This window comes from Ricinus communis, chromosome 1, assembly GCF_019578655.1.
Source record: "Ricinus communis isolate WT05 ecotype wild-type chromosome 1, ASM1957865v1, whole genome shotgun sequence".
Lineage (NCBI taxonomy): Eukaryota > Viridiplantae > Streptophyta > Magnoliopsida > Malpighiales > Euphorbiaceae > Ricinus > Ricinus communis.
The window spans coordinates 3095985-3114099 of record NC_063256.1 but is presented as its reverse complement, the minus strand read 5'-3'; the positions used below and the strand labels follow the sequence as shown (position 1 = coordinate 3114099).

General features: G+C 34.6%; 3 protein-coding genes across 5 annotated transcripts; 1 reads left to right on the top strand and 2 right to left on the bottom strand.

Moving 5' to 3' along the window:
* Window positions 1–12: 12 nt before the first annotated feature.
* LOC8264581 (D-aminoacyl-tRNA deacylase) lies at window positions 13–3605 on the top strand. The gene is made up of 9 exons (XM_002511981.3): window positions 13–222; window positions 310–490; window positions 574–716; window positions 809–872; window positions 1068–1120; window positions 1568–1623; window positions 2013–2087; window positions 2557–2745; window positions 3187–3605. Exons 1-9 carry the CDS (start codon window positions 121–123, stop codon window positions 3269–3271), a joined length of 948 nt encoding a protein of 315 aa, XP_002512027.2. The 5' UTR covers window positions 13–120; the 3' UTR covers window positions 3272–3605.
* Window positions 3606–4002: 397 nt separating this feature from the next.
* LOC8264580 (pentatricopeptide repeat-containing protein At1g18485) lies at window positions 4003–7716 on the bottom strand. The gene has a single exon (XM_025160018.2). The coding sequence runs from the start codon at window positions 7200–7202 to the stop codon at window positions 4263–4265; it is 2940 nt and encodes a 979-aa protein (XP_025015786.2). The 5' UTR covers window positions 7203–7716; the 3' UTR covers window positions 4003–4262.
* An 847-nt stretch (window positions 7717–8563) lies between these two features.
* Window positions 8564–16814, bottom strand: LOC8264579 (serine protease SPPA, chloroplastic). 3 transcript variants are annotated; one of them, XM_048375751.1, is made up of 13 exons: window positions 16308–16809; window positions 16019–16202; window positions 15777–15914; window positions 14436–14606; window positions 14258–14361; window positions 14008–14075; window positions 12420–12586; window positions 11681–11750; window positions 10969–11123; window positions 10430–10535; window positions 10077–10164; window positions 9817–9960; window positions 8564–9066 (listed from the first exon to the last, which is right to left on the bottom strand). In XM_048375751.1, exons 1-13 carry the CDS (start codon window positions 16725–16727, stop codon window positions 8836–8838), a joined length of 2046 nt encoding a protein of 681 aa, XP_048231708.1. In that variant the 5' UTR covers window positions 16728–16809; the 3' UTR covers window positions 8564–8835. The 3 variants fall into 3 exon arrangements, with proteins under 3 accessions (XP_048231708.1, XP_048231710.1, XP_048231714.1); XM_048375753.1 differs by lacking the exon at window positions 15777–15914; XM_048375757.1 differs by lacking the exons at window positions 8564–9066; window positions 9817–9960 and having other exon boundaries at window positions 10075–10317; window positions 16308–16814.
* Between the last annotated feature and the right edge of the window lie 1301 nt (window positions 16815–18115).

Genomic DNA, 18115 nt, shown 5'->3' with positions numbered 1-18115 from the left:
ATCTATGCGCGCGGCAATTTTAACAGAGTCCATAGAGTGAGATACCAGTATTGAACTGCTGCTGCTTTATATATAACTCGCACCAAAACAAAAATTAACGCATGTAGTGATTAAAAGAAAATGGTGACTCTATTGGTTGCGACAACTACTGATCCGGCCTCAATCAACCCTGCCGCTGCCATCTTGGCCATGCCAGGGTGGCAACCGGTGCCCTCTTTCCAGGTTAGCCTTGATTTGAGTTTCAGTTTCGGTCTGTTTGGTTTTGTTTGTCCAAGTCGTTTGATCTTTTTTCCTTTCCTTAAAAAAAAGGAAATGAAGAGTTACAGTAATAAAGAAGTGAGGTTGTTACAACACGATAAAAGCATAATCAAGGAAGACAATTTGGACGAGCGGTGGGAAGAGGCGACTGGGGAAGTGGTGGAAGAGGTGATTTTTTTTAGCAAACACACTGCCGTTTCTAATCGACCTGCCCTAACTATTCATCCGATTGGTACGTTTAGTCGTTCCCTTTTCAATCTATATCTTTGTTAACAATTCGAAATTGACAAATGTGTATGATAAAATTATAAATAGGAGTGCCTCATTTGCGCCAAGGAGATGTGCCACCACAAGGAGGGAAGCCAGGATGGGCTGCACCACCTGATCCTAGGATGGGACCATGGCTTCGGCTCTTGAAAAAAATTGCTGATTCTCATCATTTGCTTCCTGAGTTTGAGGTTTTTTTCTTCTTTTTTCTTTTTTTCCTTTTGGGTCATTGATCTTAATCTGTGCTTTTTTTTTAATCTAAAATTATGTTTTCTGGTTGTAGATTACTTTAGAGGCTACTCATCATGGACCAGTCACCAATAAGCCAACTATGTTCATTGAAATTGGTATCTATTTTCCTAAGTCATTTTATTTGAACTCTTTATAAATTATTTTATATTGGTTTTCATGGATTATGAATGTAGGTGTTTGTTGGTGAATCTAACTTCTTTTAGATACATAGCATTTTTTTATTTCTTTTTTATGAAACTGATGAGGTAGTCCTTATATATATTACTGAAACTGTTGCTTTTGGTGGACAGGTAGCACAGAAGAGTACTGGAAGAGGCAGGATGCTGCTCAAGTCATTGCTCTAGTTTAGTACCTCCACTAGATACATATTCATGCCCTTGTTAACATTTAGGCATCAATCATCCCCATGCCCACTACCACTCTGCTTTGACTTTTCTTTTTTCAAATTTTTTATTTGCTTTTGTATCGTTATAGTTATTCTTGTCTTTTGGATCTTGCAATAATTGAATTGTTAGAGTTATTATGGAAGAAACAGCTTTGCAAGTTGTCCTTTTTCTTCCAACCCCAAATTGGTTTTAATAGAAAGCATAACAGAAATAAACGAATGATATCCAACCATTTCAAAGTAAATTATGTGACTGCCATATGCCAAATATACTTCACTACATTTATATGTATCACCTCTTCTTATATGAGAACGCATTTGGCTGATGGTGTATGCTAGTATAGCAGACATGTTTCTGGAACTTAATATCTTTACCTGATAAATTGGTGTTTCGTGTGCTTGAAGCTTGTATGGGAAGGACTTGGGCTTGGAGGAGGTCCCTCAGTAGGAAACTGGAGCAGGTAATGGTCATTTATCTCAGATGCTATGTATGCTTTCTTGAGTAATTTTGACTTCCGGTAAAACAGCATTTGAGTTTAATGCCCCCACATGTATCTTCTGAGACCCTCATTACTGTAATATGGATGCACATTTTACATAATAGGTAAATTGTAATTGCAAGCTCATATTTAATTCTCCTTGAATTTTTCTTCCTGAATTTTTTCTTACTTAGTATTTCTCCCCACCTATGCTTGTGGATGTCTGCATTTAAATTATCCATGCATAAGAGGTTTAGTAAAAGTTTATTCAGGTTGTAGAAAAATATTTATATTCTATTTTTCACTGATTTACAATGTATTTTATTGCTTTTACGCATCTTTAATCTTAGTTCTCATTTGCTGATGTGTAGTGCCCATGACAAGAGAACTGTCCTTCTTGGAATAGGTGGCGGACACTATGCACCTCGGCATATGGATATAGTGCTGTAAGCCATGTTCCCTTTTTGCATCTCGTCAAGAATTTTATTATCCTTGAAACTTACTTTACCCCATCTATATGCTTGATCTATAAAGTTTTTATTTTACGTCGAAGTGAATGCTACTAAATTAATTCAAAATTTCTTGTTCATGGGCAACATTTGAACAATACCATCACAGTTAATCTGTATGTATATGAGCATACAGCACATTCCATCACTCAATTCACTCGCCATTTTGTTGCCTATTTTTGTAGCTCCTTTGTATCTGTTTTTCTGTTTCACTTAATTCTTTTATCAATTGATCAAATAGCACACATGTGGCCATGCACAGAATAGAGAATTGCTTCAATCTGATTTTTACATGCCTTATGTTTTGTATGATTAAGATGTATTGATATATGAATGCATTTTTCCTTATAATGTTGACATGATGTTTACCTAGTTAATACTTGTTGACTTGTGCGTGTGATCATAGAAAAGATGGTGTTTGGGTAGCACACCTCCTTTCAGGGTATTCTTTACCCATGGAAGATCCAAGTCAGACAAAAAAAGATAGTAGTACGAAAGATATTGGTGGAACTTGGAGAGAAGCAATTAAAGCTGTGTATGAAGCTACACAATCAGCTTTCCCTGGTGGAGAAATTTTGGCGCATCTTGACCACAAGTAAGTAGCTCGAGAAGAAAATTTCGAATGGCTGAACATCCCATTATCTATCTGTGTTGTGTTATTTTGGTTGTAATCATGATGGGGCATTGGATAAAAATTAGAATACTATAGACTAAATGAGAAAAATTGTCACTGATGATTAGAGAAATGTTGAGGGGACTACTTTAAGCTCCTATAATAGATTTGAGAAATATAATTGTGACTAGGTCGCTTTGTATAAATATTCCTGAATCAAAATAAGGTGGCTATAAAAAGAAAATAAAGAGGTAGAATCAGGAAATATTTCCATCTATGCTTCGATTATGAATGAGTAGTTATACTGACAGTACTTGCTTAGCACAAATTAAATGACCATACAAAGTCTTTGTTTTTCTTTTTTCTGTTTTGCATGAATTTTGTTTCATTGCTAAGTAACTTGATATGAATTACTGGTTGCAGGAGTTTCAAGAGCTGGCAGAAAAATGCTATTATAGGATTTCTAGGAGAACAGAACATTAAAATTGGGAAGCCTAATGATTTCTAATTCATTTCGATGATGATTGGTGACGTGAACTAGCTCTTTATTTCTAGATAAAGAAACAGAGTAAGCTTGAAACAGATGGCATAGCACAAGGTTGTGAGAATGCCTTGGGGCAAGCACCGTCTTCTGCAGCAGAATTTCTGCCTGTTCACGTCTTATTAATTTTCTGCCAAATTGTTTATTTTATTTTAGGAGAAACACAAGGATCTTTGATCCATGGTGCCTTATACATTGATGTAAGCAAGCTTGTGAAATGATCATTTACTGCCAAGAGTAATAGTATAAATTACTTGTAGAATATTGGTAATAGTGGAATGTTTCACTTCTGAGGTTTAAATCCTTCTGGAGATGCGAAAGCAGCAAGGTCAATCCTGCGTTAGTCAACACAGAGAGACCTTGGCTTTGAAGTTGGGAAGTGTCGTAAATATCATTAAGTTTCTGATATAATTGTTGATGCTATTTACATTAATTTAAATAATTTCAAATTGAATTCAACCTTCTCTTACCAACTGATGAATTGCTGTGTATGGTCAGAAGTCTGGCAATTAAAATGATTCAAGATTTATTTGTGGAAGATAGATCTCAAATAATTTCATCCCTATTTGGAGTCTTTTTCTTTTCTAAGTTGTGAAAGAGACACCTATCAGTTCAGCAGCCAAAATTTATGAAATGCTTCTCTATATAAACAGTATCAGGTTAATGTTAAGCAATGTAATTCGAGCAAATTCAAGCAATGCAGCTGTAAGGTATGTAGCATTTATTTTTATAATCACATACTATGAAGAAATATACAGATTCGTGAAATTACATTGAATAGTTACAATTGTACTTTAATCCTATTAACAGAACGTGCAAGGTGATTCTGAGAGGAAGTAATGGAGCAGCAAATCGCAGTAACCATTTCTGTATAATACCTTACTGTAAATCAATTGACAACCTCCAGTATCTGTTTTCCCTAATCAAAAGCAAATATCGGAAACTTGCTTGCCTCTCTTCACCAATAATCTCCACAAGAACACAATCCATCTTTGAAATGATGAAACCGCTTGTTATCTCTAATTATTATCTCTCTTCCAGTTACCTCCGACATAAACTTAGAAGCGTTATGACAATCTACACAAATGCGCAGATTCTTGAAAATCCTGAGAGTTGTGGCTTTGGTTGTGTTCAACAGCCCAAAACAAATTGCAAGCTTCTCGCTGTGCCCTCGCAGTTTCTCAATCTTCTTCTCTTCGTCCACATCATGGAGCACAGCGCTTGTGTTAGGTTTATATCCAATTTTACACATCTTTTTCTCTAATTTTCTCCATGTCATACTCATCTCTTTCGACTGTGGCAGCAAATTGTCCCCAGCAACGAAACTATGTACTTTACCTCCAAGTTCAATCCAACTGCAGCCAGCATCCTTTTGAAGGCCAATATCCTTTATCATTTGCCTCACCCTTCGCACATCATCCCACCGACCTGATCCAGCATACAGGTTTGAAAGTGATACGTAGTTCTCTACGTTCTTTGGTTCTAATTCTAACAGCTTCTCTGCAACTATCTGCCCTATTTCCAGCTCACCAAAATTCCTGCAGAAACTGAGCAATGAGCTCCAGACTCGACTATCTGGTTGCTCAGGCATCTCATGGACAAGCCTTAGAGCATCATCCAATCTTCCAGCACGACCTAACATATCCATAACACATGCATAATGCTCCAGTTTTGGTTCTATCCCATGGAAATTCTGCATCTCATTGAAATATTTCAGCCCTTCTTCAACCAGCCCTGCATGACTACACACCGTCAATATACCAATAAATGTGAAACCATCAGGCATTTGACCAACTTTCCTCATTCTCTCGAATAGCTCTATTGACTCTTCTCCATCTCCATGAACTCCATATGCAGCAATAATAGCATTCCATGACGCCAAATCTTTATTCTTCAACCCATCAAAAACACTTCGAGATTCTTTTATACATCCACTTTTTGCATACATATCTATAGTTGAACAAGCAACAAAAACATCCTCCATAAGGAGAGTCTTCAACGCATAACAATGAGTTTCTTTCCCCAGCCGCAAAGCTGATTGTTGTGAACAAGCCCCAAGCACACTAACTACAGCAATATCAGATGGCTGAAATCCGTCAGACACCAATTTACGAAATAATATCAGGGCATCCTCCGGAAGTCCATTTTGTGAATAACCAGAAATCATTGCATTCCAAGACACTGAACTTTTTTCTTCCATCCCATCAAACAATAAACGTGCAGAAGATGATTCCCCACAATGGATGTAAAGGGATAGTAATGAGATACCAATAAATGAATCAATTTCTAACCCATGTCGCAGCACAAATCCGTGAACCTCTTTGCCATAGCGTAGTGATTTTAGGTGGGCACTAGCTAAAAGAAGACTACCAATGGTAAACCAATCAGGTACCAGGCCTGAATATGTCATTTGAATGTACAAATTTAGAGCCTTTCTCGGATCTCCATTCTGTGCACAACCACCAATCAGTGCATTCCAAGAATTCACAGTCTTCGTCTCCATGCTATAAAAGACGCGCTCAGCACAAATCAGCATCCCGCACTTAGCATAAGCTGCAACAAAACCATTGGCCACTAATTCATCATATTGGAATCCATGTCTAATTGAATAGCCATGAAGTTCCTTCAAACTTCTTAACTGTGATATCTCCAAGCAAGCAGGCAAAATGTTTAACACTGTAACCTCATTAACCTCTATATCCTCTTGCATTTGCATTTCTCTGAAGAGATTAAATGCCTCAAAGATGTATCCTTTTGTACAAAGCCCTCCAATCATGGTATTCCAGGACACCGCATTCTTTCTATTATTCTTATCAAATAACATTTGGGCTTCAGTCAAATACCCACATTTTGAATACATGTCTACCAAAGAATTATTAACCCTTACGTCTTCACTCAGCCCCAGTTTCACTGCCAAACCATGAATTCTTATTCCCATTTGAACATCTACTTCTCTTGCACAGACCGGTAAGACGGTCACCAATGTGGCAATATCAGGCAACAAGCCCTCCTCACCCGCCATCATCTCCACTAACATATCAAAACAATCTTTAGAAAACCCATTTTCAGAAAAACCAGAAATTATTGAATTCCAAGAAACCAAGTTTCTTACAGGCATATAGTGAAACACTTTTACTGCTGCATCAACAAAACCAAATTTCCCATACATAGCAATCAGTGCATTACCCACAAAGACATCCAAGAGCAAACCCATCTTTATCACCATCCCATGAATCACCTCACCTAAGCCCCTATCTAAACTCCCAGTACAAGCCTTAATCACACAAGGGAAAGTAAAATTATCAGCGTTAAACTCAGTATCAGTTATCAATTTCACAAACATGTCAATAGCATCACTGTAAAGTTCATTTCTTGTGTACCCGCTAACAATTGCATTCCACTGAAACAAATTCTTCCTTTGCAAATTATCAAACAAAATACGAGAATCCAAAACAGATCCACACGCTGAATACATTGTAATAATGCGGGTGTTAAGAACATAGTCATTGCAATAAAGGTCAGATTTTGAAACAATTTCATGTATCTTTTTACCAGTTTCAATGTCTTTTTGATGGCCACAGGCTTGGAGAAGAATACCCATTGCTTCTTTAGTTTGTAATGAATTGAAATTTTCATTTTTAAGTTTGTCCTGAAGAAGGGTAAATGCTTCAGTCAGGTTACCTGTTTGGCAGAGATTAGTAATCTGTGGTAGAAAAAAGAGGTTAGTGGTTTGAGTTTTGGTAGAGAGATGAAGAGATGATCTTGGTTGAATTGTTGGTTGTCGAAGGGGGCGGCTTTTATGCCATTTTACATTGTTATATAAGTGGCAGTGGTGTTGACGGGGAGGTAGTGATGATAGCTGCAGAATAGCATTGTTGAGTTGTAGCATAGAGATCATAGTAACTTCTTGTTCTAAGTTCTTTTTCTTTTTCCTTCTTGAAAAGGTTATCTATTAAGACAACCTTTGACCCAGAAAGCAAAATTCTTGGAGAACAGTTCTTTCATTACTAAAAATCTTGGTGCAGGCAAGATTTTATTTTATATTTCTAGCAAGACCTCAGCAGCAAAATTAAGGCTTCAATGGAGCAACATATAAAGTTTCAGTATTCTCTTAAATTACAAAATGAAATTTAGTAGTAACCATGCTAAGATTCAGGGACAAGGTTAATGACGGGACGACATGCATAGGTGGTCTGATAAGAGATTGAGAAGGGTAAAAGTTTTTCGTGGAATGAGTAGAGAAAGCAAGGGCGGAGCAAATGGCAACTGAGAGAAGGCAGTGCTGTCAGGAGAGGAAAAGGTAAGGAAGAGAAAATAAATTGGAGAGATAAGAAGTTGGATTTGCTATTATGGCTAAGGGCTGTGGTTGGCTGCTAAGGAATATATAATGATATTTTCTTTTCCTTTTCTCAAAGTTTGGATTCTAGCGTCAGAGAAATGAAAACAGATTGAGCTCCATATGATATGAATGGGGAATGGGAGATATTTTGCATTGTTGCATTTCACACATGGGCCTCTGAACTGAACCTGTAATTGTTGACCTAAGTTAGAAAAGATTAAAGTGCCAAACCTAAATGGATTCTATTCTAAGCTTCGACCCCATCAAATTTCGCAGAACCCTTTTTTGACTGCGTTTGGACGGATGAATGTTGACATTCGTATATTTAATCAAAATAAATGATTATAAGATTAATGATTTTTTAGAAATCTCACTGTTTTTTTAATTTACTATTGAATTCATGGATTGATAGTAAATTTTAAAATATATATTGTCATTCATTAAAAATGATGAAATCTTAAAAAGAAAAACCTACCCTCTTAGTTATGCCAGCAGCATAGTGCTTACTCTGGATTTTCTTTCAAACAATATTAGGATCATTAAAAATGTACTACCTCACCATTTTAGTTTGCACTTGGTTTTGAAAGTTTTATTTCATTCTTCAAATGGTATTCCTGTAATTATTTATTTCAAACAAGAAATTACCTGAAGCAACTGAGATACATAAAAAAATATATATATAAAAAAAAAATAAAAAAAGATGAATTGTATCAGTTAAAATAAACAATCGAATGGTATCCCTAAAAGAATTATAGCCATCAGATTAATTATCTTTGGATGTGCAAATCGCACACCTAGTCAGATCAGAAATAGGGTGTAATTGAGATAAAAAGATGAATCGCGGGGTTATCAGAGACTCATGATAAATTCACCAGGAAGATGGGAAGTAACAATCGGACAGAAAAAAGAAATAACCCAAATGATAATCGACACCAGAGAATGGATGCCGTCAAATTTCATTCTCTGTATCGTGAATGCCATCATTAATTTTCATTTTCATTTTCTGTTTTTGTATCTCTAGAAAGGATCAGAAGTTGGAGAAGACCTCTATCCGTCTTTTTTTACCAAGTAGGCTACATTCCCCGTAAGAAAATCTAAGAATCCTCCTATACAAACGATATTAGAATCATTAAAAATTATCAGCTCGCTGCCAGACAAAAGAAAAACAAAGAAAAACGGTGATGAATTTAGGTCAGAGGGAACTGAGGTAATCTTTTATCAAATTTAAAACAGGGTTGGCATATGAAGCTCCCTCCAAATTTTGGAACATGATCCCATCCATTCGGGCTTGAATTCCATCAGAAACACTCAACTCTTGTAACACTTCTTTCAACGTTCTGTCTACTCCAGCTATCGAACTGCCTACGCCACTTAAGATCTCTGGCAATGATGGAGAAGGCCTTGAGAGCTCCACAAGGATTACCTGGAAGACACAGAAATTAAAGCAATGTACCTTCATAATATGACTTGTTCAATCATTTGATCTGGGATAAAAAAAAAAATAAAAAAAAAAAGAGGAACAAATAAGTATATAAGTAGACCATTTCTCATAGGGAACCTAAATTTTAGATCCTGATCACCAGAAAAGTTTTAATTGCTTCGTAAGAGAAATGATCAAGCGATGCCATTGAGGCTCACAGTAAAAAAATGTTGAGTGAAAAGAAAAATGTCATGACTTATACTGTGGTGACAATCCCCTATCTGCGGGGGGAAAAGAAAAAGAGGAGTTTCCAGCTCACAATTACCTAAGACGGAAAATACACATGCAAGCTGCGCTGGGAGGTCTAAATCACAATTGAGCAAGTGTATTTGGGAACTAAAACTCATCAAAAGAGGGAGGATAAAGTGGAAAGCATCATGCTCCCACTTCGACACCACAGTGGTTATGAGAGACTAAAAAGGCCACTTTCTGTTTGGTATACATAAACCATTTATCCTATATACCAAAGGAGCCACTGGAAGTCTAGAGCTTAACATTATTACATATTCTCCTTCCTAGGGACATAGAATCATAATCTTGACATAAGTAGCATGGTTATATGATATGATATACTTTGCGCCAAGAAAATCAAGCCAAGGCAACCTAGTTGTACAGTAATTAAATTCTTTCTTGAACAGAAAACAATGCAGTAGTCAGCATGAAATAGAAACAAAATTATAATTCAAAACCAACCTGCTTTTCCTGGGGTATTGATGCCTTCTGTTTTGCTATGGCAACTGCCCGAGAAAGCCCACCAATAGCATCAACTAAACCTCGTGAAGCTGCATCTTTACCAGTCCAGACTCTGCCCTGTGCAACCTCTTCCATCTTATTGACCTGACAGCGTAATAATGATAAGAAATTCAGTGTTACTTTTTATCTTTTTATAATTATCTTGATTGGTCACTCCAAATCAAAAATAGTTTCTTTTGAAATAATGCTGAAAATATTACAGGCATTGATCTTGAAAATGCTGCCTTATCTCGAAATTGTTGATATGCATTCTGAGCAGACCTAGCAAAAAGTTCAGCTTCATCTGGTCTGAAAAATTAACTCTGATTAGCTTCCTTCAGTTACCATAACGAATTGGAACAAGAGCCAAAACAGAAAAGCACAATCTGGGAGGTATCTCTTATCAATTAAAGAAGCCTTTGATAACAAAGTTGGGAACAGAATCCACAAATGAATACCTGTCTAACCAAGTTTCAACCTCAAGTAAAATTATATAATGAAATTGGAGACTTGCATTTCTGAGTTTAAGTACATATTCCATTTTATTAAGAGAAATACCCACAAGGTCACTCACCTCAGAGGTCGCTGTTCAGCTGCAAGGAGCTCAGCATATTTACCCCTTGATATGATCTCCTTGTTGAAGCCAATCTTTTCATATAACTTTCCCAAGTTGAACTTCCCTACAAACAACCATTTTAAGGAATTGAACACTTGCAAAAAGAATTTTAAAAAAAATATGAAAATAAAATACAGAAGGATTCTTTTAGCAACTTAAAACAGGCTGATTTCTTCTCTCTTTTTTTTTTTTTTTCTTTTTCCTAATAAACTTAGTTTACTGCAAAGCAGTTCTTTGATTGTTGATTAGTCTCTATACAAGTGGAATCATAATTATACAGAAGGATTTAATTAAAGATACCAGCCTTCAGTAATTTAAGAATCCATACATCTTTTCTTGCATGCTTATACTGCTCCATGTTACAAGATTGACGTCTATGTTGTAAACAAAAGAGCAAAGGAAAATTGTGATTGAAACCAGTTCTTAACTCTCAAAGATATCTTTCTTTCATTTGCATACTATTAGGAAATTCGCGATTAACTAATTATTTGGTTCACCTGTGACAACTCCAATAGAACCAGTTAAGGTTAAGTTTTCTGCAACAATAGCCCCTGCTGCCATTGCCATATAGTACCCTCCACTTGCTGCCACATCAGACATTGATGCAATCACAGGTTTGGTTTCAGCTAGAAGTCTGATTTCTCTCCACATTCTGTATATGATAAACAACTAGAGGCTCTTAAAAACAGAGAACCAAAGTTTATGTGGTTCTAAAGTTTTTGTTTTGTCTTTCATCAGGCAACAGAAGAACCGAGTATCACATCCACAAAAAATAGGGTTTTGAATCATGAGAATCATAAGATTGCACTGAAATATAGGATCATATAGCTGATATGGATACATCTATCGTTTTTATTCAATCTTAATTTACATGCCAATTTCAAATAATGTGATGCCTGAAGCAAGAGCAAATCATATAATCTAAAAATGAATCAACTGGAATCTAAAAATGAGTCATAGTCGACTCTATCGAATATCATATATTACATGATATGATAATTCCTTCCCAACAATACTTTTTTTGGAAAGGAACATGAATGCAGTATAAGATGCTAAATCCGACTTCATAACAGTATGGGATTTGTCTACATGTTTTTCATGCAGCTACTGTATTTCCAGCTCTTAGCCTCTCCTTTAAATCCTGGTTGAAAATAAAATGAAACAGACGGAGATGAATTTAAAGAGGAGAAAAAGAAAAGAACTACTTACAAATCAGAAGCAAGGGCGTCACCTCCAGGGCTGTCAATCCGAATAATAGCAGCTTTATATCTTTTTGAATCTAAGGAAAATTAGAACAGGATAAAGAGAGAGAGAGAGAGAGAGAGAGAGAGAAACAAGAGAGAATAGAGAATAGAGAGAGGATAACTGCAGTCACTGGTACAGAAAAAGTATCACAGCCACTGATGCAAAGAGCTAGTAACCAGACAAAACAAAAGTATAGTGAGTGATTTGAACTACTTCCTTTTAGGTTTTCATCATCTTTTTTTTTTTTAAACTTTTTCCAAACTTCGCCAATCTCACATAACAAATGAACTATCCTGTATGTTCTTGTGTTCATTCTCTCCACCTGTATCTTTATTTGCCTATTGTTGTAACTATAGTTTTATGAATGATAAAAACACAACGTTTACTCCCTCTCCCTGAGGCTCATGTGAATGTAGCTAAAATTTGTCTGTCTTGAACTAGATACTCATGACCCAAAAATCTTATTTTAAATATTGCAGAAAATTTTTCAAAAATTGCCAAGCCATTCTAGAGATGAGAGACGTCGTGCCAAAAATCTCCCAAAGAAGCAAAAGGAGAGAAATGTCATCACTAATCATCTAAAAGTTTATGATCTGGTAACAGTTACAGTTATTCTGCCTACACATTCAAAAAATAATAAATAAATAAAAGAAGAAAAAGCTGTATACGTTAAATCAAAGAGACTCATAGTATCAAATAATACCTCTTACTTGACGAATCTTCTCAATAAATTGCTCTCCAACAATTCCAGATCCAGGTAAACTTGTTGGACTCCTCACACGACTAATGCTCCCAGAGGCTCTAATCACGGCTATTTGGTCTCCACCACCGGTTAAACCAAGTGTCCAATTTCTAACTCGCGAATATTTCCTGAACAAAATTGGGAGGGCATGAAAAGAGAGAGATTTGTGCCCAAATTTGACATGCATATCTTTCAACTTTCAACAGAATGAACAGGGTAAAGATTGGGAGACATGCAATATTGGACAGTGTAATAAAAATAATATTTGAAGTTACAGAGAGGCCATCAAGCCCTTGAATTTTTCTTCGACTACTTATTTTTCCATAGTAGTTTTTGTGCATTTCATTCAGCTTCCAAGCCTTAGTTGCACAGAAATCAACCCAATATCTGATGCATCACCTTAAGCCTGTTTAACAAAAATTCAAACCAGAGAGCTAGTAATAAACAAATGGCAGTACATTAAGCTGCTCAAACAGCACATGAGCAATCCAGAATGGGGACTCAGGAATTTCCAAGACGAGCATAGCAGCCCCTTTAAGAAAACCACTGCAGATTGAGGGGTCTCTCTCACACACAGCATAATATTCGACCAGAAAGTCACCAATGAGTCAAATTCTAAAAGTACGACTCCTGACAGAAAATTTTCTTCAAACTTACAAATCACATCAAATCTCAGCTTAGTCTTGTTGGTAAATGCACAGTGAAACCTGGACACAGGATGTTTACACTTAACTACCATCCAAACTATAGTGCTTATATAGGCTCTAGCTGAGGAAGCCTGGAACAGTTCATAAGGTCTCTGTATGGGATAGAATTTCCAGCAAGACAGGCTTTAATAAATATGATTAAGGAAGTTTGAAATGCAGATGGTAGTTAGGCTATGAATTTCAGAGGGTTATTAAGAATCCATGAAGGTAATTTGAAGTTTTCCGAGAGGTTCAATTGATCAAAGAGTGTTCAAGACCCCATCATGATATCAAAACTACAAAGTAGCCATAACAATGCTAAAATTCCTAGACTTTTCTAAGGTATCTAACCATGCTCAATGACAAATTTGAAACATAGTATTTTCAAGTGTATATCCAGTTCACCAAGAAATAGGGTTGTATCGTATCTTTTGTCGTAACTACAGTTATCAGAATAAAATTACATGTGCAACCATGAGTGGACAAGACAGAACAAGCAATCCCCAAGAACCATTTCATACATAAATTTGTCAATGTTTCAAACTACATGGATGGAGATTGCAGCACATGGCAAGAATTTGTGTCAAACTTTATATTGTAAGTGTTTTGCATTGGAAAATAGGAGCACATATATAGTGCTTTAGTATAAGAAGCTAGGATCAAGTCAGCAGTCAACCAGTATCAGGACAGGGCAATCCAAAATATTCAAATTTTACACTCTAATCTAATTGGAATGATAGGTTGATGATTGGAATTCTAAACAGGGCTATCTAGTGTAGTTTAGTTGCATGAAATGAAAATTCCAGGAAGCTAATGCATAAAATTGCAGCAAGAGAATGCAAGTCCATTGAGAAATTGATTACCCATAGTCAACCATAGGAAGACTTTTATCCTTTTGAACTCCCAGTTTCTCTTTCAACATTGAGATAACCTGCAGGTTCACATGCTAGTAAGACAATATCCAAATAAAAAAGTACTGTATGAATAATACGGACATGGATAGATAGCTCACATATAATCATTTGAGAAAGCCATTTTAAGGTCACCAGCAAACTAAAATAAGAAAATAACTTGAATCAATGATTACGAGGAAACGAGGAAAATTTTCTCTACCTCATCATCATACTGAATATTTGTTATAAAGCCTTCCTTTTTCAGCCTTTCTACTTCGTAGACTCCTTCATTGATGAAGTTTTCAATTTCTTCTCTTTCTTTTCCTATACAAAAATTGCAGAGATGCACGAATTGCAGTTAATAGTATAAGACAGAAAAAATCTAAGGTAAGCCAAACCTTTTATAGATGAAATGTTATCCAGCCAATTCCCGTAGATGTTATCAAGCAATGTGGTAAGCATCTCACAATTTTCTTCAGACATAGTTTTGCGCGTAAGTTGATCCCCAGCACTTTTATATTTACCAATCCTTTGCACTTCTGGTTGAATTCCTACTTTCTCAAGAACTCCTGAAAAACAAAATGTTATAAGTTGAAAACATCAAAGAACCACTCAACCCAAAAGCTTAAGCTATCAAGCAAGGCGTGAACGTCACTGGACTTGAGGGGTAACAACTGGGGATTTAAAATAGAACATTAAAATACGCAACATGCACAAATATAATATTTAAGCTGTCAAACAAGGTGGAAAAATATATTCTAATTCCCAAGAATATATAATAGAAAATGATGCCCAGTTTCAAATAATCATAATATGCAAATCACATTTATTGCAAGGACAAACAGTTTCATGCAGTTGTAAAATTGGAAGCAGTATCTTTACATACAAATATCAACAGACAAAAAGAATGGCAGCCAAGCACTCGCAAGCAAGGATTGTTAAAACTCCTTTAGAATTGCTCTAAAAACTTGCTGGCCTTTACTTATCTAACTGGAAGTTTTAGTTCCAATTTAGAGAACAAGGAAAATGATAAAAGATAATTTTGGCCAATAATATCCAACCATTTCACTTATAGCACTTTTGTTTATGGTGTGGCATCAGAGGTGAGCTTCACATTGCGGAACAATCAAGCTCAGCTAGTGACTATAACAATTTTTTTTATATAAAACATTTACAGGAAATGACATGAGAATTCAGCCAAAAAATTGGAAATGCAAGAGGGTACAATAGTACATGAGTACAAGCATAAGGTAACACCTGTTAAAAGTGTTTTGCAGCCAAAGTCTGCAAGGCTAGTATTATAATGAAATGTAAAATTTGATAGTTCCCTCAACTTGGACTTGAGCATTCCATGTGCAAGCACATTGGAGCCAAGAATCCACTAAGTCAGATCAACCAAGTGCATCTTCTTTTTCAAACCTTAATTCCACAGAATGCTACAGTCTATTTTATAAAATTAGCTGACAAATTATGATAGCTTCAGACATAAAGAAAATCTTTAAGACAGCTATTGTCACAAAAATTCCTATTGCAGACTTATTATAAAATGCCTTCTAGTGACAGATAACGAAAATGTTTCTAGCTCATTTTAAGACAAATTTTTTTCCAAAATAAAAATAACAAAAATACACAGTCAAAACAAAAATAACAAAAATAAGCGTATTAGTGAATGTATTAGTTACTGCTACAATCTGAAAAGATAAAATTCTAAATTTCTTGGAAAAAATGAGCAGACTAACCTCCAAGAAATGATGCCTGAACAGTCAAACCATACAAAGAAAAATAAGCACTTGGAGGGACATAAATGTCATCGCAGGCGCAAGCAAGATAATACTCTTTCTCTCTACAAACAGGAACATAGCAAATAATAAATTTACCTGCAAAAGCATTTAACATTAAAACAAAAACTACTTAGAGCAACTAAATATAAAAGAAATAATAAGAAGCAACATTCCTGACATTACAATATAAAAGGTGGCACCTGATTTCTTGTAATTCAAAATGTGTCTGTGAATCTCTTCAACTTTAGCCCAACCACAATTCAGAGGTTCAATATGAAGATAAATACCAGAAATACGAGGATCATAAGCTGCTTTAATAAAATTTTCACAAATTTGAGGCAAAGATAATCCTGAAGAGAAACGGCTCTTTATCTGATCAGATATCTGAAATCATTAAAGAAAAAAGAAAAGCAATGATTGAATTTAAGGCAGTGTATTCAAAAGAAATTGAAAGAAAAAATTGAGTAAAGGAAATAAAACTAAAAGAACCTGGCCACGCAATTTCATGGTGAGAACACTGCCTTTACGAACGCGTTCCCAAGGGAAAGCAAAAAGCATTTTAATCTTAACGAGAAAACGATTCCAAGCTCCGATTTCTTTGAATTCGAAATCACCAGTCGGAAAATCCTCAATTTTCTTATTGCTTTCGACTTCATCTTTCTTCTCTGCTTGTTTATCTTCTACTTGTTTATCTTCTGTAGAAGAAGAATCGAAAGCTCGAGCGGATAGGTTTCTACAAAGAAGTGGTGAAGAAAGAAAGGAACGGAAGTGAGAGTGGGAGCTGGAGAGAAAATGGCGGTGATAAGCGGCGGATTGAAAGAGATTATTAGGTCTAGAGAGGAGTGAAGCTATGGTACGGCGATACACTGGAGTGAAGTGTGGAGAGTGGAAGAGAAGTAGTTTTGACATTTTTGTGAGAAGAGAATGTGGAGTGAGGTTGCAGAGGGAAAAGAAGGGAAACTAAGAAAAAAGAAGGATGACAAGGTGAAGTTTAGTCCACGTAATCATTGTTCTAGGCGGGACACCGTCCGTGGATATTTGCTTACGTGTTCTTTTCTTTTCTTTTCTCTTCTATTGTACTGTCCTATTAAGTGAAATTTTTGGTATTTAAAGAAATTGAAAACAATATCTAATAATATCAAGTGATTTTGTAAATTTTCAGTTTTTACATAAAAGAGGTCCAAAAGACCAAGTATAATGATATTTTATATTCTCTTATAAGAAGTTCGACTATATTAAGTGTATTTTCTTAATTCTCCTCTTTTTATCTCTTTAAATATATAAAAATAAAAATAAAAATTTATATTAGCCAGCCATATTTATATTATATTAAGATATATGTATAAAAAAAAGTTTCATATTAATTTAAATATATAATATAAAAATTTAATCATCTTATTAAAAATCTAAACTCATTAAAAACTCATTTATTAAAGAAGTAATATGGTAAGATAATCCATTTAATATAACTTTATTCAATAAAATATTAAAAAAATTATGGAACAAATTTTATCTAGTATTGTATATTACGAATAATAAACAAAACTATTTTAAGATAAAGACTTGATAAATTATTATTTTATTAAAAAATAATATTAAATATATATTTCAAGTATATATTATTTACTAATTTTATATAACGATTATAATTTATAATAATTTAATTTTCTAACATTATTTTTAACATTTTAAACCACAATCTAAATTTTTATATTTTTTATATATTTGAAAATTACCACCCTGAACAACCAATCACGAACGCATTGATTATTGATTATTCATATTGTATCAGTGATAATTTTGAGATTAAGAAAGATATTTATAACATAAGTGATTTTATTTAGATAAAAATAAAGAATTTTTTTAAAATATTTTAAAGTCAATAAAAAAATATTATTTTTTTAGTTTCTTAAAAAATACAGTGTAATTATATTTTGGTTATTTTTTAGTCATTTTGTTAGTTATTTTATAAAAAATAACTTAAAAAAATTAAAAAACAATTAATACTGTGTTTAAAAAATTATATTTTTTATATCTTTACACAGTAAAAAAATAAAAAAGTTTATAGCGTATTTTTTTTATAAAAAAATAAAAAATATGGATGTCTTTATAATTTTTCTAAAAATAAAAGAAAGAAAATGTTAGAATTATTAAGAAAAGCTTGGTTATATACAAAAATGTTGGAGATGGGTCTTACTATCCTGTCTTAAGCCCAAATGTTGTTGTTGGGCCTATAGTTGTCTTCCATTTATTTGTCGTACTAAAGTGAAATTTCTTCTTCTTTTGGAGAAAAAGAT

Coding starts and splice junctions, on each gene's coding strand:
- LOC8264579 (XM_048375751.1), bottom strand. CDS start 16,727: ATGTCAAAACTACTTCTCTTCCACTCTCCACACTTCACTCCAGTGTAT. Junction 14,607..15,776: donor TCAGGCATCATTTCTTGGAG/GTTAGTCTGCTC, acceptor TTTGTTTTTCAG/GAGTTCTTGAGAAAGTAGGA. Junction 11,751..12,419: donor GAAGATTCGTCAAGTAAGAG/GTATTATTTGAT, acceptor AATTTTCCTTAG/ATTCAAAAAGATATAAAGCT.
- LOC8264581 (XM_002511981.3), top strand. CDS start 121: ATGGTGACTCTATTGGTTGCGACAACTACTGATCCGGCCTCAATCAAC. Junction 717..808: donor ATTTGCTTCCTGAGTTTGAG/GTTTTTTTCTTC, acceptor TTCTGGTTGTAG/ATTACTTTAGAGGCTACTCA. Junction 2,088..2,556: donor CGGCATATGGATATAGTGCT/GTAAGCCATGTT, acceptor GTGTGATCATAG/AAAAGATGGTGTTTGGGTAG.
- LOC8264580 (XM_025160018.2), bottom strand. CDS start 7,202: ATGATCTCTATGCTACAACTCAACAATGCTATTCTGCAGCTATCATCA.